Here is a 25,013-nt window from a genome sequence, read left to right on the forward strand (position 1 = left end):
CTATGCTGTAATTAAAGTGAGTCTGATTCAGATCTGATGGCCATGCTATTTCCTTTAAATACAGTTTAGAGATAATTTTATTATTGATACAGAAAATTATAGCTATTTGTCCTGCTCTCCACAGGATATTGTGGCATACCGCACAAAGGGCAGAGTGGATTCAGCACCAGCTGCTGCCGCCAATGACGATGAGGAGGATGACGAAGAGGAGGGAGATGAGGAGGAGGAAGAGGAAGAAGAAGACGATGATGAGTGAATCTCATAAGGATGGGACCGGAAGTTTTTGTTTATGCCATGTAATCCTAATGTACTCAGTTCACCATCTTGAATCATGTCAAATTGAACAAGATCATGTGTATATTTAATGTTTTTATGATGTACAGTGTTAATCTCCTTTTTTTTGTAAAGTTAACACTACATATCCTAAGTTTGAAAATTTTCTAGTGGTAGTTCTGTATTCCTGCCATATTATGTAACTATTTAGAAGGACTACACATCACTATTACAGTAAGTAGTCTTTAGGTGTTACAACTCAAAAATGAGATTGATGAGTTGGTAGTGTATCTTTTTTTTATTTTTCAAATTATTTTTTTATGTGCTGTCCCAGTGTCTTTTTATTGTCCTTTTGAATACCACTCTAATATCAAATGCAGCTGTCGACATTAAAGAATGTCTTCAATAAAAAAATCTTTTTTAAGATGTTTATTTCTCTTCCTTAAAAGTTACAAAAAACCCAACATGAAGAATCAGTTTTATGGCCTCATTCTGCATTTCGAGTCTTTTATTTTAATGCTTAGAAACATCAAAATAGGGGGGTTTGTAAATACTTAAAAACAAGTTGAGGTGGCAGCATATATTGATTGTATTGTTTAAAAAGTATTTAAAAGTATTATTGCCAAACGTTTTATAAAAGGCAGCATCTCAGTTACTGGAATCTTCTAAAGATCACTATCTTGAAACTATCTTGAAGATTTTTTATTTGGAGTTTATCACTGAAAACAAAACAAAATCAAATATTGTCATCCATCAGCATTGCTTGATTGCCCCAAAATTGTGGTTTAAATGTGTAACTTTTACCAGTAAGTAATATTGAAAATGTCCTTAATTGTTGGATTTTGTGAAAGAACATCAGAATCTGGACATTACAATCCCACGGCTTCTTGCTTAAGTAGACACAGCTGTGGCTGTATTATTATTATTATTTGCACTAAAATCTTTAGTGAACATGTTGCCATAGTATTTGAAAGCATAACACCTAAGTACATATGTAATTAGTTTTGATTAAACAGATTACAACTGCCACTGGTTTCTAACAGTGGATTGGGAATGTGACATAAATAAACAGCATTTCGCTGGTGGGAATTAGATCACATTAGAATGTGATCTAATTTTGTTTGCTTAAGAGGGACAGTGTGCTTTGAACATTTTGAATAATATGGACCGGTACCCAGAGGGGACCCATGTATGCACAGAGAGAACATGGCAAGGCCAGGATTTGAAGCCTTCTTGGTGCAAAGCAGCAGTGCTACCAACTGCTCCAACTTGCATTTTTTGAAACGTTCTGAAATCCTTTGTCCAGAAGGTGGTGCTGTAATGAAATTACCCCTTCTTCCAAGTTTGTGCACGTAAGTGTTCACCTGGGACTTAATAATAGAGAACAAGGTGTAATGTTTAATGGGACACACTACGGTAGTTTGGAGCTTAGCCTGCTCTGTACAAATCTTTACAAAAACACTCAGTCCCACACCATAACAGTCATGCAATGACATTTTGCTTTTGGATTTTTGAAAAGGCAAAACTACTCTCCAGTAAAAAATTGTGACTTGATTAATTACATAAGTAGCTAAACATAAGCAAACATCATCATTTCCCCTTGAAGAGCGAAGTTAATTTGGTCTTGTTGCAACAACCTAAAATTCCACACAGAAAGACACTTCATAACAGTCCAACCGTGACATTTTAAAGTTAATCAAACTGCATCTAATTCTGTCTGCTCAAAGGCTAAAAAAAGAAGTGAGGATAGTGCTTCCTGTGTTTTGTGTTTCTCCTTTCCTTTAGTGTTAAAGTAATGACCTGGTTTTAGGTTCTCACTTGGAGTAACTGGAGAGAAAATCTTGCAGTCACAGTGACCACAATCACTTAGAAGGGATTCAGATGTCTGTTTATTGAACTCCTCTCAGCAGCACTGAGAAAAGAAAACACTTCTTTTCTCAGAAGTGTTTGAAAGTAAGGTAATGAGATCATTGTCCTTTTTTCCGCAGTCTTAAAGATACTAGTCCGAAATGTAGGTCAGTCAGATCTCTGAATTTCTGCTATGCTGTAGACTTTAATGTCAGCGCTATTCTAAAGCCTATTATTCCGAGTGGAGCCGCCCCCAATCCCTCAACTTTCTCTCATTTTACTCTGTGAATGAAAGCCTTGCTGTGTCCGAACCAATCCTGTCCAAGAAGCAGCCCAGACCCACTGAGAAACATGCTGCTGTTCCCTTTGCACAAAATAATCTCAGCAACAAAACTCTACGGAGAGAACACAAAACCGGTGGAGTAAAATACATGGTAGGATAAGTCATTATTACTTCTTTTACTTTTCAGTGTTAGAGTACATTTTGTAAGGAAAATGTACCCAAACATATTTGAGTTTTGTTCACAAATACGTCTTTATATCTCATTGCTTTTGTTTTGGCAATTAAAGGATTTGGAAAGGCAAAGTTGATGAGTCACAACAATCAGGATTACAAACTGAGGAGACTGAGCAATCTATGGACACAAGGTTTTCCATTTGGAGAAGTTATATGGAGTAAGCTTACAGGACCTTATCTTTTTATGCCACATTTGCTTTGCTTTGAACAGGATTTTCCCCTCCAAGCTGATTTTGTAATCACATCAAAGAAATGGGTACTTAGGAGATAAACATTAAAATGGAAACTACCAGACAGCTAAGAAAAATCATGCCTTTATTGCTGCTTCTTATGGTAAGTTGCTCATCTAGTTAATATATTCTAATAATGGCTTCTGTTTAAAAGGATTAATCAATATCACAGCTTGAATTGCACTGGTGATCTTCAAACTACTGCACTTAGTAGCATGCTATATTTGTGTGTGTGAATACTGGAAAATACATCAAAAGTTGTTTATTTTTCTTCTTGTAATTACACAGGTGTTGAATATGGTGGTCTGTCATGAAAACAATCCAGGGATTCAGAGGACTGAAAGTGAATTTTCTGGTATTGTTGACGAGCATCACAAGCCTCCCTCCTGGTATAATACATCTGTTGATGCAGAGCTGAAGCATGGGGCAGTCAGCTCACTCGCTCATAGCAGATGGCAAACACAGATGGCTTTCACACAAACTGTTTATTCATTTCAAGTAAAGGAAGACATCGTGCCAGGTTCATCATCTCTTCTTCTGTTAGCAAACACGCTTGTTTGTTTACAACAGTTAATTTGACTATCTCATAAAATTCTCCAAGTATCTTCTTGTTGTTTTTATTTTCTTTTTGTATCTTCAATTTGCAACAGTAATTAATTTTCCCCCCAGTAATTAGCCAGGTGTTGTCTTTTCACTCCGCTGTTATCAGACCAAAGAGTAATTAGCTCTGGTTCACTGTGTTGACAGGAACAGTTGTGGGAAAGGTGGAAGCACAGATGGACAGTCCCACGCCTATCACATACACAGTTCAAGAGGACGATGGGGAGAACATGTTTCTCCTCAACCCCGTATCAGGGGAGTTCCTATTATCCCGCAGCCTGGACTTTGAAGCACAAAGGTTCTACATTCTCACCGTAGAGGTGCAGCAGGGGCACTCGCAGGTGTCCAGTGTCAGAGTCTACTTTAATGTGCTGGATGTCAATGACAACCCTCCTGTTTTCAGTCAGAACAACTTTACTGCATCACTGCTGGAAGACACACGTATCAGAACTTGCTTTTTGTCACTGAATGTGTCAGACAAAGATGATGGTAAGAGTTAAAACATCTCCAGCAAAATGCAAATGAAACAAACAAAAAAAAAATAGAAGTTACATGATGGTGTGCAGAGATTAAAAAAACAATTCTAACCGGTTGCTTCCCATCTCCCTGAACATATAAAAGCAATAAAATCTGACTATTTCAAGAATTAGTAACCAAAACTAATTGTTGATGTTATACCAGTATTTTAGTTGAGACATATTTTGACATTGAAAACTTGCAGAATTCATCCTCAGTTAAAACCCTCACAGATTAATAAATTAATAAACCTCCATTTCATTGTCCTGGATTTAAAGAAAGCTGTCTAAAGAATAAAACATTTTAAGTTGCCTTAAGGCCAAACATTCCTGATTTTTACTCTTATTTATAATAAAAGAACTTTCCCAAGTTAATGTTAAAACCCAAACTGACCCTTTTTCTTGTAAATTCTTGATCATGTGCATGATAGTTAAAAATCAGAACTGTTATTTTATGAAATTTAATACAATCTATTTGATGAAGACTTTGATATAATAGAAAAAGATTGAGATGAATCTGTTTTTGTCACCTTGATTTTAGGTGAAAATGGAGAAGTGGAACTGACAGTTGTCAGCGGTGATGAACTGGGCATGTTCTTCATACACTCAACGGGTAGTTTATGTCTGAACAAAGAGCTGGACAGAGAAAGCCAATCTTCCTATAACTTGACTGTGACAGCAAAGGATTGTGCACAGCCAGCATCTTCACAGCTCACCAGCATTGCTCGTGTAGATGTGGAAGTGGAAGATATTAACGACAACGCTCCATTTTTTGTTTCTGCCCAACATGCTGGAATACCAGAGGACTCTGCATTGCATTCTGTTGTTATGACTCTACATGCTGAGGATGAAGACGCAGGATCCAATGGAAAGATTTTGTATTATTTAATCAACTCTTCCGGTGGGACATTCAGCATTGACAACACAACTGGAGAGGTGTTCCTGGAGGAGATATTAGACAGAGAAAAGGCAGACACTCTTAATATCACAGTGACAGCCACTGATATGGGTTCACCTCAAATAGCCACTACAACGAATTTCACAGTCCATGTAGAGGATGTAAATGATAATGACCCTGTGTTTTCACACAGCAACTACAGTTTGCTCATCAAAGAAGATGTTCAGAGAGGGACAAGCCTATTTCATTTTGAAGCTCAGGATCAAGATGTTGGATCAAATGGCCAAGTCCGGTACAGCCTGACGCCAGCTGGTCCTTTCGTGGTAGACGCAGTTCGAGGCGTGCTGTCACTCCGGGATCAACTTGACAGAGAAAGGGACTCAAACTACAGTTTGATTTTAACTGCTGCTGATCAAGGGGATGTACCCAGATCTGCGACTGTTACTATCAGCATTACAGTGTTGGATGTTAATGACTTTGCTCCCCAGTTTTCTCCAGAACTCCTGATGATTCATGTCAAAGAAAATGAAATGGATCCGTCTCAGCTAACACACCAGGTGCTGCTGGACCTCTTGGTTCATACTTTGTGCAATCATCTCTAGGCATGGGCTGAGATGAGATTTTCACTGCAAAGAAATAATTACAAAAAAAAACCCCACTATCTAATGCCTCTGTGAATTACAGGTGCAACTTTCCATCAATGAATTGTAGCTGCATGACTACATGTGAAATATATTTTCCTGCAGAGCAAATATGGATAAAAATATAAGGGAACGTCACATTTTTAAGCTTGAACAAGAAGCTATATGGTTCTGCCTCTTTACCTTTCACAGATTGTTAGGAAGACCTTCAGAAATGGAAACTGATTACATATGAAAGTGTATTTAGCTACTTCATCAACTCCATTGCTGTGCTTGTAGAAGCTTTGAATGACCTAAACTGTCTTTAATTTTAAGTTTTCTGTTGTAGTTTGAAAATGCAGTCTAGGCTATTAAGTCCAGGATTTTGTGTACCGATAAAAACAAAATCAGACATACAAAGCCCACAGTCAGACCTACAGGGCCACTGCCAGGAATAGGATGGATACCTACATACAGATAAATTGGCTTATGTCTAATCAGCAGATGTTTTAACTTTTATTCAATTAATGTTTTCAACTCTTTTTTAACCAGGTTTCAGCTTTGGATGAAGACTTAGGGATCAACAGTCAGCTTATTTATTTTATGCAAAAAGAAAACAGTGATGGTCTGTTCTCTGTCACTCCCAATGGTGTGTTCAAGATTTTACACAGCTTGGACAAGGAAAGAGAACCATTTTACACTGTCATCATAACAGCTGTTGATTCAGGTAACTACTATTCAAGATCAACATGAATTAGATTCAAATGTAAATAACACCCTAACCAACATTTTTCACACAGGTTTAACTTAATCAATGTCACTTTGTAAATTTGAAGGTTCTCCACCACTAACTGGCACTCTGACTATCCATATCATTGTGGATGACGTCAACGATAACCATCCTGTGTTTTCAGAGGAAGTCTACAACACCATAGTGTCTGAGGACAGTCCAATAGGCACAGTGTTTGCAATGATATCTGCGTTTGATGCTGATGAGGGCATGAGTGGTGAAGTAAGGTGAAGAATCACATCCAAAAGAGATTTTATGTGGTAGATCCAACACAAATTTGTTGCATAGCTGTAAGGTGAAGGAAAAACAATACCTGGTTTTAGAGTTTTTATAAAAAAATGCAAATTTGAAAAGGCTGGTTTGCATTTATATTTACTCCTCTTTACTCTGATACCTATTAATAAAATCCAGTCCAACTAATTGCCTTCAAATGGTTTCTATATAGCAAAAAAGCTCCACTGACCATATGTATAATTTAATCTCCCATAAAACACACACAATGAGCCATAATGGACTGGTTTTGATCTAAGAAGCATGTGTTAGAAGGTCTTACTTAATGTACTGACCTAACTCCAACTGAGATCTATTGCAAGACCAAAAGATGGATCTACAAAATATTGAATCAAATGAGCCACATACATACCTATGCCATGCATAAGTTTTATTTGTGAAAAAATAAAAACCATTGATAATTTTCTCTCCACCTCTCAATGATCTGTCACATAAAAACCAAATTAAATGCAATGACGTTTGGAGCTATAACTTGTGGAAAGAGGTTAACAGCATAACTGTTTTGGAAGTCACTGTATGCTAAAAATGTTTCACTTTTTCTTGAAATTAGGTATTTCCTGGAAAATCACGATGCGCCATTTGCTATTGAGGAAACATTCGGAGAACTGCTTACCACTGATTTCTTGGACAGGGAGACTGTAGCCTTTTACACACTGACAGTGATTGGCATGGATATGCATCCCACACAGCCGCTGTCAAGCTCTGTACTTGTTACTGTCCTGGTTGGTGATATCAACGATCACTGGCCTCAGTTTCTGGACAGTCCCTTTGTGGCTTATGTGCCCACAGAGTTTCCTCCAGGTGAGATGTTTTGCTTCCTTGTGACAGTGAAGGTGACACTGTTGAAACTGAGAACAAAATTTACATATTTTGTTGGTATTTTTCCACAGGCTCAGTTGTTTGTGCAGTGAGAGCAATCGATGGAGACACTGACATAAATGCAGAGCTGCATTACTCTCTATATGGACAAAGTTCAGACCTGTTTTCGATTGATCCAAACAGCGGCACAGTATTCACTTCAAGCTTACTGCAGAGCATGGAGGATATTGTCATCAACGTGTATGTAGAAGACGCTGGAGAAAACCCAAAATTTGACATCACTACTATCAGTGTCAGGTTTCACAACATTTCTGACTTCCCAGAGATGAATGTGGATGTTCTGAGTTATTCTCTCTTTGAGGACGAGCCAGTGGGAACAGTAGTAGCTGTTATTTCTGCAGCAAGCATCAGAGCTGAACCTGTCTCTTTTTATCTTGCTTCTGGAAACTTTGAAGAGATGTTTCATCTACACCAATTAGGTGGAGCACTGACAGTTGAGAACCCACTGGATTATGAAAGCAAAAAGGAGTTTTCTTTGTTGATAGAAGCCAGAGACTCTGGTTTGCCTCCATTTTCTTCATTTTTAGAAATTCACATAAACATCACTGATGTAAATGATAATTTCCCCCAGTTTACCCAGACTGAATACAGGTGTGAGGTTTATGAAAATTCCCCACCATCTGGAGTTTGTGATGTTCTTGCTCTCGATGCAGATTCTCCCAATTACAGCACAGTATGGTACAACATAACAGAAGGAAATAATGATGAGTTTTTCACACTTGACCCTGAAAACGGTTTGGTAAGCACCATTGTAAGTTTAGATCGAGAAAGCATTCCCTTTTTTAATTTAACAGTTGAGGCTGCAGAACCCGACAACCCCCTTCATACAGACCAAGCAATGGTAATCATTTATGTTTTGGACAGGAATGATAATGCACCTCGATTCTCTCAGATACATCTTGCAGAGGTCTCTGAAAATGCTCCGATAGGGCACACAGTTCTGCAGATAACCTCAACTGATGATGACACTGATTCTAATGCAGTAATTAATTATTACATACCTGACCAAAACCAGGATCTTCCTTTTGACATTGAATCCACCACTGGCTGCATCTTTGTTAGAAGGTCTCTAGACCGGGAGGCACAAGACCATTATGTCTTGAAAGTAAATGCCAATGATTCAGCATGGAGTGTTAGCACTGATGTCAGTATATTTGTTTTAGATTTCAATGATAACCGACCAGTATTTTCTAGTGATTTGTATTCAGTTGCTATCCCAGAAACAAAACATTCAGAGATTTTTGTTTTGCAAGTCTTTGCATCAGATACAGACATTGGACAAAACAGTGAGATTGTCTATATTGTTGAACCTCCAAATGAATTATTTTGGGTAGACGCTTCTTCTGGAGACGTTTTTTCAAAGCAGCCACTCCTTTTACATAATTCTACTTTTGAAATCTACAATTTCACAATTGTTGCATTCGATTGTGGCAGCATTCCTCTACACAGTAACACTAGTGTTATAGTGAGATTGGAACAATTGAACCTCCACCCTCCAAAGTTTTTGCCTTCTCCAGCACTGGTTGCTGTTCCATATGACCTGTTGGTGGGAACTGAAGTGGCCAAGTTCACTGCAACAGATCTAGATGTCAATAGCAGTGATTATATTGAGTATAACATCAGTGGAGGTAATGCTTCTGATTTCTTCTGGATTAAAGCTGACAATGGAGAGTTATTTTTACGTCAAACTTTAAAAGAAAGCGAAAATGAGTCATTTACTTTATTAGTTGTGGCCAAAGATCGGGGCTTTCCTCCTTTGACCTCTCAAACTGAAATCACCTTTGAAATTATTGGGAAAAATCACTATTCTCCAAGGTTCAGTGAACCAGAAGTCATGTTCTCTGTCCCTGAAGACCTGCCTGTTGGATCAGTGGCTGGGAAAATTCAAGCAGAAGATGAGGATTATGGTCCCAATGGTGTAATTAAATACCACATTAGTCCTGAAAATCAATATTTTCCGGTCTCTGTTGGAGAATTCTCTGGGCTGCTAACACTTACCAGAGAGCTTGACTTTGAAAAAGAAACCAGATATAATCTGCAAATCAAAGCAACAGATGGTGGATGGATAGCTAAATCTGCCTGGTTGAATGTAACTCTGATTGTTATGGATGTAAATGACAATCCGCCTGTCTTTTCATTGTCAGAGTATACCACAACGGTGCCTGAAAATTCAAAAGTCAGAACAAAGGTTCTAGATGTAAAGGCCACCGATATGGACTCAGGAATAAATGCACAAATATCCTACTCTTTAATTGCTGGCAGTTTGGATAAATTTGCAATCGATTCAAGTAATGGGAGTATAACTACTTTGGATGTCTTTGATTACGAGCAAGAGCAGATGTTTGATTTAACAATCAAAGCTTCAAACACTGCCAGATACAATTTGTTTAGTTTAGCTCATGTTATCATCCACATCCAGGACCTCAATGAATTTAGCCCAACCTTCACAAAAGAAAGTTTTAGCTTTTCAGTATACAAAAATGTTCCTGTTGGAACATCAATAGGAAAAGTGACCGCCACTGATAACGACAGTGGTCCTGAAGGTGAGGTGTTTTATCTAACGTTTGGCCATGGCAAAAATTTTGGTTTTGACATTGGCCTACTTTCTGGAGAGATATATACAAGTCGTAGTTTGAGGGATCAGGGAAACAGTAAAGTAATTTTGAAAGTCTTGGCAAAAAATTCTGGTGTTATTCATGGAACAGACATAGCTGAGACATTGGTCAATATTAATGTGATTGAGACTAATGATGCACCCTTGTTCACCTCCACATGGTACGAGGCAGAGGTTAAAGAAGACACCCCAACTGGGACATCTGTGTTAACTGTAAGTGCTTTGGACCAGGATTCTGTACTGGATTGGAATCAGTTCACCTTTAGGATTGTAGATGGAAACACAAACTCCTCTTTCTCCATTGATCCACTTAATGGCATTGTGTTAGTAAACTCTGATCTTGACAGGGAACGCTGGCCAGTTTATAATCTCACTGTCACAGCCACTGATCATGGTTCTCCCCCGGCCACTGGGACAACAAATGTCATTGTGAATATAATTGATATCAATGACAACGCCCCCCAACTTGTGACAAATAAGATTCAAGTGAAGGAAAATCAACCTGAAGGAGCCATAGTTGCCAGATTAAATGCGATTGATTTTGATTTACCTCCAAATCAAGGTCCTTTTACCTTTTGGCTATCAAATTTGTCAGCAGAAAGTGCTTTTTTTCTCACTCCAGATGGAGTTTTACTCACCAGACGTGTTGTTGATCGGGAGCATGTCTCTGAATATCGCTTACTGGTGGTGGTAAAAGATGCAGGGTTTCCTCTACCACTGTCTTCAACAACAACACTCCACGTTAAGGTGGAAGATGAAAACGATAACCCCCCATTACCACGAAACATCTTTATTGAGGTGAAATATTTTGGCATTTCTTTTAATGGCGGCATGATTGGTAATGTGCATCCTGAGGATCATGATGAGTCTGATGCATTCCTTTGTTCCATTAGAAATGGCCCGATTAACATGTTTATGATACCCAATGGTACATGTGAGCTATGGTCTTCCCCTTTTCAGGGAGAGGCCACATTCAATGTCACAGTTGAAGCTACAGATCAAGTTCATCTTCCAGTAAATAACAGTATCTATGTGAACTACAAAGGTTTTACAAATGCATCTGTGGACAGTTGCATTTTTTTCTATGTGGCCTCACATTCAATGGAAAACTTCTTGACTAATAGATATTTGCGGTTTGTGAAAGCCTTGGATAGTCTGTTCAACCTGCAGGCCTCAAAGACTCATGTTTTTGGAATCAAACATATTGGCATGGAGATACTACTACTTGCTGCAGTGAAAAACTACAATGGGCAATATCTAAGCAGAGAGGTAGCGAGAAGTATATCTGCTGGACATAAGAAGTTACTGGAGTCCCAAAGCAATATGACAATTTCTCACATCACGAGTGATCCATGCCTCATGAGCCCCTGTCAGAACGAGGCCACATGCAATAAAAACATTTACATCAGCCAGGAGGTTGCTGTCCTGGAAAGCATGGCTGTCATCTTTGTGTCGCCACAGAAAGAGATTTTTAATTGTACCTGCTCAGTCGGGTTCAGTGGTTCACTTTGTGAGGATGACATTGATGAATGTGAGGCGAATCCTTGTCAGAACAACAGCACATGTGAAAACACTGCAGGAAGTTTCCGCTGTCACTGTCAGAGCGGCTTCTCTGGCTCGGACTGCTCGGCTGATGTGGATGAGTGCCTTAAGGTGAAATGCCAAAATGGTGGGACATGTATTCAGTCACAGCAGGGATACCACTGCCAGTGTGCGCCTGGATTTGAAGGTAGAATTGACAAGCATGAATGTGTTTCATTATTCTAACCAGAATCCTTGCAAAAAGTATGTTTACCTATATTTGCAGGAGAAAAGTGTGAACATCTCAAAGACCACTGCAGATCTACGCCATGTTTTCTGGGAAGCTGCATTAACCTACAAACAGGATTCCTCTGTATCTGTCCCTTTGGTAAGAGCAAACATAAAGGCACATGAAGCGAAATGAGGAGATTGTTATGGAAATAGAAAAAAATGTGAGCTAATAAAAGCTCACAGTTTACTATTTACTAATGACATCTATTGCTTTGTAACAAGGTTTTATACCTTTCTAGGTTTTCTTCTATGTTATTCAATCTTTTGTTAGTTGAAAGCTTCATCCTTTGATCTATTTTTTATAATGACCAATGGTTTCTAAGCCTTTACTTCATTATTAGAACAGAAGCATGTCATTTTTTGCTTCCTTTATTCACTGATCATCAAACAACATATTCAATCTTGATAACAATAAATGTCACTAAATGTACATACTTCAGATATGTGCATCTGATAATATATGCAATAGATAATTTTAGTAGTAGTCTCATACATATGTAATTTCCATAAAAGAATGGGTGTTTTACAATACGACTAAGTTCCAAGATCACAGTCATTTGTATGACCAAAAATAATGTAGTAGTTTTTAGCATTATTGTACCTTAGCACAAAAGTATCTGTTTTTAAAAACATTAAATAACATCATCAAATTACTAAGTATCTTGATTTTAAGATCAGGTTACTGCAAATTATTTTCTTTCCAGGAGTTAGTGGTGTCCATTGTGAGGAACTCAGTTATGGCTTTGAAGAAATGTCCTTTGTGGAGTTTCCCCCACTGGATCGCAGGACTAATTTAATTTATTTTGAGTTTGCAACAGTGCAGAGGGACTCCCTACTCCTGTACAATTCAGGAACATTAACCAGCAGGGATTTTTTTGCACTGGAGATACTTGACAGCAGAGTACAACTCTCTTATGACCTTGGCTCCGGACCTGTAAAGCTGCAAACGCATAAGCAGGTTGCAGATGGACATTTTCACAGCGTTACTGTCAGAAGGATTGGCAATGTGAGCTATAACTATCTACACAATGTAGACCAGTCATAAGTTGATTACAATATTGATGTGGATCTGTATATTTTTAACAGATGGGGACTTTGCTTGTGGACAACTGTACAGACGTTGTGAACAATGGATTTTGTTTTTCAGAGTTTGATGGCACTATCTCAGAAAGGTACCCATAAATGAACTCTTACAGCTGGCAATTTTTGTCATTTTCAGCCTTATCTGAACAATCTTAACCTGAGTAAATGATTTATTTTCATCTTTGCATCTCTTAGGACTCTTGACGTTGGAAACACAAATATGACATTTGGTGGACTGAGAAGTCTGGAAGTAATTTTGCAGCATCCAAGTCATATAAAAACACATGACTTTGTTGGGTGCATTCGAAATATTCAGATTAATGGCATCTTGCTGAGACCTTCTTCTGGCCTTGCAACATATAACGTATTCAACAGGTAGTGTTTTATGCATTAAAGATATGATAAATTAACCACTAAATTTGCAATTATAATTCTACAAATTTTTTTATTTTTATGTTGTTGGAATGTCTTTGAATTATTCTCAAGCACTGTGTTCTATTTCTCCCTTTAACAAAGGTGTCCTCGAGCAGCATTGTCAGGATGCAACAGCTCCCCATGCAAGAATGGGGGAGTGTGTCATGATCTTTGGTCTGAATATGTTTGTGAGTGCAAAAGTCCCTTTAGAGGAAGAAACTGTGATACAGGTAAATAAATACATAAGCAAATATAGAGAAGTGGATTGACAATATTTTCTTAAAAAGTAGCACAGCCGTTTTAAGCTATGAAATGCTATTTAATAATGTTCATAAATTAATCACGTCCATTAACTGTCAAAAATAATTCTGTAGGATGAACCTTTTCTAACTCTATTTACTGTTACTCCAAAAAAAAAAAATCATAAGATTTCTATGGAATCCTTTAAATTATTATTTATTTAGAATAAACACTGAACTAGCATTTTAACAAAATGAATCTGAGTACTGTACTATCAGTCACAGCTAATAATCATCAAGAATTCATATTATGATTTATCACACAATGGCAAATCCGTGGATTTGGAGCCACAGCAGATTGTAAAACTCTATGACTGGAAAAGCGCTGTTGTAATTCAGTCTATTTGCCATTTAAGATGCAGGGTTGCTCTGGGTGAGAGCAACTGGGTCAGGCAGGCTGTCAATTCAGGCAGAGATATTGGTTGTTTGGTTATGAGTCTGGGTTTCAGTGGGACCAGACTGAAAATATAAAACAAAAAAAAGAGAGCTTATTAGATTTAGCAGACAGATTCACCATGGTGACTGTTAGCTGACAAACAATCTTCCAACTTCATTTGAACTGGGACTAGTTCAGCACTCCATCTACAGTTAGATAGGATGAAAACCTTTTTGACCATCTTCTAGTATGATATTGATGACAATTATTTCTTTTTGGGGTAACTAAGTCAGGTGGGACTGAAGAGCCAATCAGGTGCAGGTTTAGGATACATACAAGTCTAAGACAACTTAAACCTTGTCGACTATGTTTGCCCTAACCATGTATTCCCCTTAGGAATAATACATTTCTTCTAATAGGCTATCACTTTAGTCACAGACATTTTCAAGCCTTGACAAAATTCATCATCAATATTTAAAATTAAAACCCGTAATTTATTATTGAATAACCTTATTTAAGTAAGAACACTTGAAACACATTATATTTACTGGTAGGTAAACAAATGCTGTAGCAATACAGCAAAGTTATATCTTTATATTTTTAAGATCTTTAGATGCCACCTGCTGGAATAAGAATGTAAATTTGACTGAACTAGGGTTTGTGTGTCAAAAAGATACTTTAAGAGGATTCAAGTTCAAATTCAAAGAAGAGAATCCTTGTTAAAATACAAGGATTGCCATTAATGTCTTAAGGATTTGATCAAGGAAAAAAAAGTAAACTTTATTTGCAAAGTGATAAAGAGATCCTGACAATAATTTCTATAGCTTGTCTCTTTGTTAACTCTGATAGCTTGATAGAAATAATGTGGAGTTCATACATGTTAGTTTTTGTTTTTTTGCGAAAGTTGGGTCTGATTATTTGTTTTCTTACCTTTCTGAAACAGAAATATCTGAAGAACTTGTATTGCACTTCAAAGGGATTGATTACATTGAGTATGTCTTTAAGGAGAGATTTAAGAGAGATCTTCTGCTTAAAGACCTGAAGAATGGTGCAAAACAGGAAATCACAACAGTCCAAACTCTCATTACTGTGAAGTTCAGAACAAAAGAAGATGGAACCCTGCTCTTTGTTCTTGGAAAAGGACATATTGTGTTGATGGTTTGTAAAAAGTATATTCAATATGTGGGCATATGTCTGAGTATATTCAAAGCTATGACAATATTTTTGAATGTATTTTCAGGTAAGAGACGGACGACCTGTGTACACTTCAATTGATCCACTAGGGCATATGTCAGAGTTTACAGTGGAGCTGTTGGTTGCTGATGGTCTTTGGCACATCCTGTCCTTATTGACCAGTGGGCGTAACAATTCACTGTATGTTGATGACAAAATGGTCTTGAACATTACCCAAAAAAACATGGACTTAAGACTTTTTAGTTTGGAAAAGATTATTCTTGGTGGTGCCCCACCAAGACAAATAAAACTCCAACAGACAGGTAATCCTATGGCTTATTAGGTCGTTTTTTGTTGTTGTTGTTGTTGTTGTTTGTTTTTGTTTTGTTTGTTTTTTGCAGTGATTTCTACATTGTATATTTATTCCTGACTAGTCTTAAGTCTTAGTTTCACAAATTCATCTAGGTGTCAGAAAAATCCTCCAGAGATTTTGATCAATATTGACAGGATAGCTCACAGAGTTTCTACAGATTTGTCATTTGAAGAGCCAATAATTTCCATGGTTTTGAGGCCAATTTTAATGCATCAAAATGCACTCAAATTTCTTTCAAGTAATATTTGATATATACAACTAGAGGAAAGAAATTCAATGTAGAGCCAAATGTAAATGCTATTTTTTTGTCATTTTACATGGACAGCCATGATACACTCAAAATCAGTTAAATCTTTCCATTTTGATGCTTATCTTTGCAAAAGATTTTGAGTTGTTTTTTGTGCTAAGCAGTTGACAGGTACACTTAATGAAGTTGCCAGTATTGTTTCAAGAGAGGCTTTTCTAGAGTGAACGTGACGTCTCTGAACTTTCTTGTGGTCACAGGATTTAGTGGATGTGTGGAGTATCTGAACGTCAGCGGTCATACTCTGCCTGTCAGTGGACACAGTTTAATGGTGGAGGTCTGGCCGAGCTCGACTCTCCCGCAGTCCAGCTGCAGCTCTCCAGGTGTCTGCCTCTTCTCACCATGCACTGAAGAGACCACCTTTTTGAGAACATGTCTTTCAGTCTGTCAGAGCCGGAGGCCGTGCAGACCTGCAATACAGAATAGGCCATGCATGTGTCTGCAGAATGTCTCCAGTCATTTTTGTGATGTCTGCATTCCCTCTGTCAGTGAAGAGTGCTCAGAGAAACAGCACAACAGGCCTTTTTGGATTATAGCGGTGGTTCTCCCTCTGATCTCCATCCTGGTGATTGTATGTATGTTTGCAATTCTGTACAGACTGAAACAGCAGGATTCAATTGTTAAAAATGAGAACCTTACACATGAAACAGGGGAAGAAACTGAAAATGCAACAATTTGTTTTGATGGCAATCAGGTGCCTAAAGCTGGACTTCCAACCTCAAAAGGGAAACGAATATGTCCAAGTCAGTCAAATGAGCAGCTTAATAGTTATGGACAGCTGATGCTTCCGAGTGAGCTGGAGTATTACCAGATCGGCAGCATCTGTAGTGCATTTAATTCTGACAACAACTCACCAAGACTCAGCTGGCACAAGCATTTATGCAGTACAAAACGTCTTAAAAATGATTCAAACCAGTGGGGGGATCTGAGGAGGCTGCTAGGTAATTTAAAGAAAGACAATCCTGGTGAACAGAAATGCCATCCAAAGCCTCAAAATATTTCCTCATTTCACAAACAATCACTGTGTCAGCTTGACGCAGAGCAGCAGAGGCAGAATATGTCCTGTTATACAAAAGAATTTCCACAGCCGGAGCTCCTGGAGCCAACGCAGCCACTTAGCTTAGAAGAAATTAGCAAACTGAATGTTCCTCTTGACCCAGCGTTTTCACATCAAACGCTTTTAGAGACTGGACCTCTAGAGCCCACTAATACAACAGAGATCTCATCTGACTGTGAAACAGACAGCACGTTTACTTGCTCCGAGTCTGACTATGACCACTTTAACATTATTACTGGCAAAAAATATAGGCATGAGCAGCCATTCTCATCAGATTACAGAATAAGCCAGGACATCTTTGAACTAACATCCTCCTCCTCTTTAAGTCAGGATATTTCCAAGACGGATCCCTTTACTATGTTTGAACAATGGGAAAAAAATGTAAATGTGCCCCTGACTTTTGGAAGCTACGCTGCAGTGTTTGAGGACATTGCAGGGATGCCCATGGAGTTCAGTCATAGCGCTGACATGCCATGTGATGAGGAAGAAATTATTTGAAAGGTCAGAGAAGATGAAGTAGTTGACATATGATTCACTACTTGCAGAAAATAATGTTCTACTGCATTTAAATCTCTAGGACAAAGTTGTCTTTCTGGTCAATCGCAAACAAGTTTTTTCTTTTTGCAATCTGCATCTTCCAAGCTTCTGTTTAGCTGAGTCCTGTCTTGAGATGCATGTTGCTGTTTTGTGAAGTGTTGTTACACAGGTCTAACATGAGGAAATGAAGCTGATTTTGCGAAATATGAAATCCTTCCACCTCTATCATCTTTTGATTTTATTGCATTCCCATTCTGAATAGTGCATTAAGATATGCGATCCAGTGTTCAACTATATCAAAATGGGTTATAACATTTTTTCTTGCACTATACATGCAGCCTGACTGCATTTTTTGCTATATTTAGGGATCATGAGTCTGTGAAAGAAAACTTGATGCTTGACGAGTGCCCCACACCCCACCCCAGCAGGCAGCATATTATTAACCAAATTATTCAGGATCACATTCAGTTTTTAGGTTTTCAGCATCCCAAGATGAATGAGACTTCATCAGCTCAGACAAGTTGTTTGGATTGTGCAGCATGATATTCAGAGATATTATTGGGTTATTATTGTGATACTTGAGTAGCAGCTGTATAGAGATTTGTGTGTGGTATACACTATGAGCTCATGCTGCTTAATGCAATGATATCCAGTAGAGTAATGAGGATTTTATCTTGAAAGCTTTTCTGATAAAACCTACCGTAAATGAAATCATTTTGAGAAATATGTGATTCATGTATATGTTGGCTTTCATTGTATTAAAATTTTAATGTCCACAATATTGACATACATTTGAATATTGTATGTCAATATTCAAATGGAGTAGAAACCAGATAAATGTTGTAGTTTATCAGCCAAAAATTAAGCACATATAACTGAGGAAATTTTATTCTCTACACCAATAAATACAAACTCTCCATAAATTTTCTTTGTGTGAAAGAAAGCCATAAGATGTCATGCTTGCACAGCAGTGTATAAATGCTTTGAAAATATGCAAATGTTATATTGTTTAATTTTAATCTAATACAATGTTTCAGCTGTTACTCCATAAATCCTAAAACAAGCACATTTACTTAAGTCTATAATCTTGTTGGTTCAATAAAGCACAGAGGTGGGATAAACCCTGCACATGCTGTAGTTCTATCACAAGGCTCCAGTTTAATGTAAAAAGTGTTGAGTATTACATATATTGTGAATCTGGACTTTTTGAAAAGCATATCGACAGTTTAACTCCATCTAGTGGTTAAATAAAGGAACACTTTAATTAAACCATGCAAGGCACTGAGACAGAACTCATTCCTGCAGAAAAAAAATAAAATAATATAAATTAATAATATATAAACATTTCCAATGCATGTGGAATAAATAATATTCCAAACTTGTTTAGACAAAACAATACTTTAAATCTTTACAGACAACATTGGAGCAGACAGTATTCTCATTTCAGTGAAATCCAATTCATCTGACAGGCCAAATTACATCAGAACCTTATGAAATGTACTGCTTACATAATCAACCTCAAAAGCATATTTTAAAAGAACATAGAGAATTAATGAGAGCACAAAGTTTTAGTTTCAGGGAAAAAAAAAACAAACAAGATCTGTCTTTTAAACATCTAAAGCATTTTTATGTTCAGTCTTTACATTTAAAACATTTTTTATATTTGCAAATGGTTACCTTGTTCCTTTTTTTAAAATAATTTAGCTAAACACAGAATATATGTGCTACCTGCCAAACTCCTTGTATAATTTATAAACAAACAAACAACAAAGAAGAAAATATTTAATGAACTAAAACCAACATTCAGTTTTATGTAACAAATTTATGCGTGTTTACTCGTCACAAGTTTGGTCTCATTTTGAAATGCAAGGTTTATTTTCCTATTACTGAATCTCTGTGTCAAAGCATTTTTGATTTCCACAGTTTTCAAGCAGTATATCAGAGGGTTGACGACTGGAGGTATGAGGCTGTACAACATTGTTGTAATAATACGAGCATCAGGGCTATATTTGATTCCCAAAACGTCAGTAAGATACACAGTACATCTTGGCAGGTAATATAGACAGGTAATTAAGAGTTGAGGGGCAGAAGTGGACAGGAATTTGTAATCCCTTCCAGAGGCAGGCATTTTCACAACAGCCATAAATATAGAAACGTAAGAAATGATTATAAATGTTAAAGGAACTAAGAGAGTGACCATAGCATTTGCAAATGCAACCCATTTTACAAATGCAACATCATCCCCACATCCCAGCTTGGTGATGGAATTATGATCACAGTAGCACTGCATGATCGTGTTAAGGTCACAGTAGGGCAATGTCAAAGCATGCAGCACAACTCCAATTATCCGTATAAAAGTCAGAAACCAGCACAAGATGCAACAAATAGAAATGTTTTTGTTCGTGAATAAAACTGGATATTTGAATGGAAAACATATAGCAATAAAGCGATCCAAAGACATCATCATCAAAATTAAAGACTGAATAGCTCCCAGAGAGTGAACAAAATACATCTGTGCAAAGCAAACTCCAAATGAGCACATCATATCGTTCCACCAATATCTGGCAATGATTTTTGGGAGTGTTACAATGCCGAAGAACAGGTCTGTCATTGCAAGGTTTAAAAAGATCATGTATGTTGGCTTGTGGAGAGTCCGCTCACATATGATAACAGCTAGAATAAAAACATTTCCAAATAGAATAGCAATAAAAACAAGTAAGAGAACAAACGATACTATGCCATAGTACTCTGGTGGAAGTCCAGGGAAGCCAACAATCATAAACTCTTTCACATTTGTAACGTTTCTGTATTTGATCATTTGTACCAAAAAGGGGAAAAAAAATTGTTTAACAGAATTAAAATGAAACAGACTTTCAATTGGAATTAAAAAGTTACAATAAAAACCACTTCAGTTCAGCAGTGAGCTTGCAATTGCAAAAGAAATAGTTCTAAATATTTCCAGAATATTCTACAAGTGAACTAGTTCTGTATGTTATTTGTAGACATCATCTTTGTGCCTCGAACAGAACCTTGTCTCCTACAGGTAATGTAACCCTGCAGTTGCACCTGCTGATCCCGTCTCTCTATTTAAAGCTTTTCAACAGACTTTTCTTAAGACGTCCATTGAGAATAAAACTCTAAAGAGCAATAATCCCAAAGAGTCAAGGAGTAGTTTAGCATCTTCATGCTTACCTCATTTAAAAAACTATTTTGAATAGAATTGGTTGCTTGTGATCTATCATAAATTCCCTGATATCTGTGTGATATCAGGGAAACGTTTCATTTGCTCAGACAAAGATAAAGCAATTTTTTACACTGATCCACAGTTGGAAAACAACACTTAAGCAAGTAATTTGACTGAATCTCCCTTTTTCTGTTTTCTCAGAAGAACGGATGCATTTTCTGCTAAAATCAGCAAAAGAAAATTTGTTAAAACATATAATACCCAAATTTATTTGAAAATATTGTACAGGTTTCTCTGTAATATGGAGCAGCGATAAACAGTGGTCAAGTATTGGTCAAAAGTTATTTAGCGAAAGTCATAACATGCCAGAACAACTGGAAACTGAGTTCTCTCACAGCATTTTTCTCTTCTGATGTTACCATTGATGTCTTAACTAGTTTAATGCAAAGTAAATGACAGCCTGACAGAAGATAAAAATGATTTCTACAATAAGTTCTAATTATATTGACCTGTTAAAATGTTGAATATGTCTTAATACTAAAGCATGTAAAAGATTTTGGAAGGGAACACCATAGAAGTTAATATTGGTTACATATATTTAAAACTAATTTTCTAATAGATAAAGAAAAGTAAAGTGAGCAATGGGTGAAATGATCAACACAAAAGATCTGCAAGCATACAACTTTTGCAAACTACTAAATTGGGGTCTTGTCTTCACATGAACTCCTTTAAACTTCATTCACTGACCAACAGCTGTCACTTACTTATCCATTCTTTTAACTTAGCCCACATTTTCTATTTAAATATTTTGTATTGGTCTGATAAAATATTCTAATCTTAAATATTGTGCTTTCATTTGCTGCAAGGGGAGAATCATTATAAACAAAAATGAAGGCTTGAAAACATTGGTTTGCATGTATTTAATGTAGAAGAAAATCTTTCATTTAGTGAATTGAGTTAATGAGATAAATAGACTTTTCAATCATGCAAAAATAAATCTCATCTCTCAGCTGAGCACTGAATTTGTTTGCTGTTTTTCATGTGAAGCTACTGCAGAGTTTCCACCACCTTTCATTGACCGGACACCCTGTTCATCCTGGTAAAGGGAGGAAGTCTCACAACTTTGATCAACATTTTTCCCCAAAGCACATCGGAGAGAAGTTGGTGTCAATCAATCCAAATTAGGAGGAGCTCCAATTAAGCTGTAGTGATTCCATGTTCTGGTGGTCACTCACAATTGAGACGGCTGTCATTCTAGAACCTCAACGTTAATCCTGAAACACATTACATGTTTTATTTTCAAAGAGCACCGATGATTCCACAAAGCCAGTCCTAATTTCTTATTCAAAGTCTTACAAAATTTGCATTTTTCAATTTTGTGCCATATTGCTGTAGAAATCTAACCGTGGAAAAAAAAACTCCATTAATTTGACCTTATTGTTGCCCTGAGAAAATTTACACTCATAATATATTTTTACCACCTGTATATAGTTTTTGACCACAACCAGACTTATTGTTCATACATGTTAAACAAAGTAATAGATACAGAAATAATAAATTCACTTTACAATTTGCAGTTGAAATGATCTGCATATGGGGTGGAGCAGGGGCAAAGCACAACCCACATATTGAGGCCTTTGTCCTCGTGGCAGTGGTCGCAGGTTCAATTCCCAGCCTGGCGACATTTATCGCATGTCTTCCACCTCTCTCATTACCCTGTTCCCTTTCAAATAAAGGTCACTAGAGCCAATAAAACCTTTTTTTAAAAAGAAATTTTCTACATATGGTTTATTTTAGGGTTAATACATTTATTTTATAAATTAAATTGAAAACAGGCTTAAAAAAATAGAATAAAAACAAAAATCAAGAAGTAAATTTTCATTAAAGCAAATCCTTTGGACAAAATAAAAGGCAGCAACTTCAAATTGACTCAAGTACATAGAGCTCTTTCAGTCTCCCAGCTACATCTTTAAAATGTCTTTCTTCTGCTGTCTTCTTCTTCCACTAAAATTTAACCAGCCTTTGTTGTTATATTAGTTCTTTTGGTAAAAAACTTCATTTTTAAACTGTCTTTGATGTCCTTTGTTTTGAAGCAGTATATTATTGGGTTGACAACAGCAGGTAAAAGACTATACAGCATTACAACAACAACTCGAACAGAAGCACTGAAAGTGTATCCTATAAAGTTAGCCAAATAAACAAAGCACCTTGGCAGATAATAAAGGCAGGTGATAATTAGCTGAGGTGTGCAAGTCGACCAAGCCCTAGTGCGTCCTTTAGAGGACGATTTTTTCAGAACAAAAACGATGATGATAAAATAGGATAAAACAATAAATCCCAGCGGTAACATCAAACTGAACATGGCCAGACATAATCCCAGAACTGTTGAACTTTGTACATTCTCACATCCAAGGTTAATTATTGATAAATGGTCACAGTAGCAGTGAACAATTATATTTGAATTACAAAAAGGTAGACTCATAGCATCAAAAACTACACCAAACATCCACGAAATCGGCATAAACCATGAGATTCCACAAAGCGCAGAAACAGTTGTATTTGTGAAAAGTGAATTGTAGCGCAGAGGAGAACAAATTGCAATGAAGCGATCCAGAGCCATCACCATCAGAATGAAAGAATGAGTTGCTCCTAAAAAGTGAACAAAGTACATTTGGGCAAAACAACTATAAAATGATACAATTCTGTCATTAAACCAGTATAAAGATATTGTCTTTGGGAGCGTTACTGTTCCAAACATTATGTCACTTAGTGCCAAGTGACAAAAGATGACATATGAGGGTTTGTGAAGAGACCTTTCATATCTAACAAAAACTAAAACAAAAATGTTTCCAGCTGCTATAGCCAAATAAACCAGGAAAAGTGTAGCTGAAACAGGGCCATAATACTTTGGCATCAGACCTGGAAATCCAGTGATGAAAAAGTCTTTTATCGTTGTTACATTAGTGTACAACATAATCCTTGTGATTACAACAGTAGAAACTGTGACTAAATATCAAACACAAATGTCTAAGCAGAAAACTACAAGTTATAGAAAACAGTAGATAAACTCACAAAACGAGGAACTGTTAACATACTTCCTGCTATTGTATAAAGAAAACAAAAAAAAACATTAGACACAAAAAAATCATGTAATGTTTGCCATTTAATTCCACTATATCTTCAACAGCTCCCTACACCTTTATCTAAAACATGTTCAGCATTTTATTTGTTACTACACTATAAACAGGCATAATAGATCCCAAATGGACAATAGTCTCTAATGGTTTCCAGTTTAACAAACAACTTACTGCCATTAGTACACTGCATGTTGTTGCATTTCTGCTTGAAGTTTTGTTGTGTTACTTTATAATAAACATTATAGCACTTTTTAGAAAATTTTCTACCTTGTTCCTTCAAAAGTGCAACAAATTTTCTCTCAGAAACGCAGTAGGTTATAACACTCAAGTATAATAATATCAAATACATAAAAAGAACTATAGCATGACCAATGATTGCCAAGAGTTTAAAATCTATAAAATACAGAGTCTGAAGTGGAAAGAAAGGTTAAACCATACAAAATGGAAAGTGCAGACTCAGCAGAGTAGACATGCATATGATGGAGATGACTCTGGTTGGTCAGAGTCTAAAGGGCCACACGTGCAATTTAGCAATCCAAAAAGTATTTGAAATATAAGGAAAAGACCTTTAATGAAAATATGCTAAAGTTTTTTTTTTTTCTTAAAATAGAGTAATCTTACCCGACTCAAGACTTTCTGAAGGAGCTCATTGTGTGTGGAGGCCATGTGTTCCAGAATAAAGCAAAGCCTCTTTTTCATGCATCACATTTTGTTCTACCAATGGAATCAGTTTTCACAATACTTTGAGTTTTCTTCTCTTACTTTGGACTTCTTTGGCTTCTGAACCAAGAATTTAAGGATGTTTTAGAGATTTTTCTCAAGCTAAACACAATTTTCTCAAATTAACTTGACTTGAACAAGTAGAAACCGTGGCTACACTGGCAAAATCAATTAGGGAAAACAATTCCAGTCGGTCTGTTCAATAATCCCGTCCCTCACTTCCGACTTCCATCATGGCGCCTTGAACGATTTAGTGCCTCATTATCTGTCCTCTCTGCCTTTTTTGATTTCAAATCCAATGTGAACATAAGAATTAGAGGAACAGCCTCAATCAGACAAACAACTTTTGGCCAGAAAGGATTTTTTAATGAATCACATCAGTGGGACTCTAAACAACAAACTGCCAAGGTAAATAAATACATTTCACAAGAAGAAGAGCTGTCCAAGCCAGATATATTTTTTTACATTG

The 25,013-nt window shown here is 36.8% G+C and overlaps 4 protein-coding genes across 4 annotated transcripts in view; 2 read left to right on the forward strand and 2 right to left on the reverse strand.

The window, feature by feature from the left end:
• The window catches only part of hmgb1b (high mobility group box 1b), a 3,854-nt gene extending 3,157 nt beyond the window's left edge, over nt 1–697 (forward strand). The window contains exon 5 of the mRNA XM_044118685.1: nt 125–697. Coding sequence (XP_043974620.1) covers nt 125–256 — 132 coding nt within the window. The 3' untranslated portion in view covers nt 257–697. The remainder of the gene's footprint in view (nt 1–124) is intronic.
• A 14,390-nt stretch (nt 698–15,087) lies between these two features.
• LOC122833043 lies at nt 15,088–17,464 on the forward strand. The gene is made up of 3 exons (XM_044120343.1): nt 15,088–15,217; nt 15,300–15,555; nt 16,110–17,464. The coding sequence occupies exons 1-3, from the start codon at nt 15,215–15,217 to the stop codon at nt 17,462–17,464; spliced, it is 1,614 nt and encodes a 537-aa protein (XP_043976278.1). The 5' UTR covers nt 15,088–15,214.
• Nucleotides 17,465–19,325: 1,861 nt separating this feature from the next.
• Nucleotides 19,326–20,324, reverse strand: LOC122833044 (olfactory receptor 1500-like). Its single transcript, XM_044120344.1, has one exon. The coding sequence runs from the start codon at nt 20,319–20,321 to the stop codon at nt 19,326–19,328; it is 996 nt and encodes a 331-aa protein (XP_043976279.1). The 5' UTR covers nt 20,322–20,324.
• A 2,374-nt stretch (nt 20,325–22,698) lies between these two features.
• Nucleotides 22,699–23,661, reverse strand: LOC122833045 (olfactory receptor 52N5-like). The gene has a single exon (XM_044120345.1). It carries the CDS (start codon nt 23,659–23,661, stop codon nt 22,699–22,701), a length of 963 nt encoding a protein of 320 aa, XP_043976280.1.
• Nucleotides 23,662–25,013: the final 1,352 nt, after the last annotated feature.

Source organism: Gambusia affinis, linkage group LG06 (genome assembly GCF_019740435.1).
Source record: "Gambusia affinis linkage group LG06, SWU_Gaff_1.0, whole genome shotgun sequence".
In the NCBI taxonomy this organism is placed as follows: Eukaryota; Metazoa; Chordata; class Actinopteri; order Cyprinodontiformes; family Poeciliidae; genus Gambusia; species Gambusia affinis.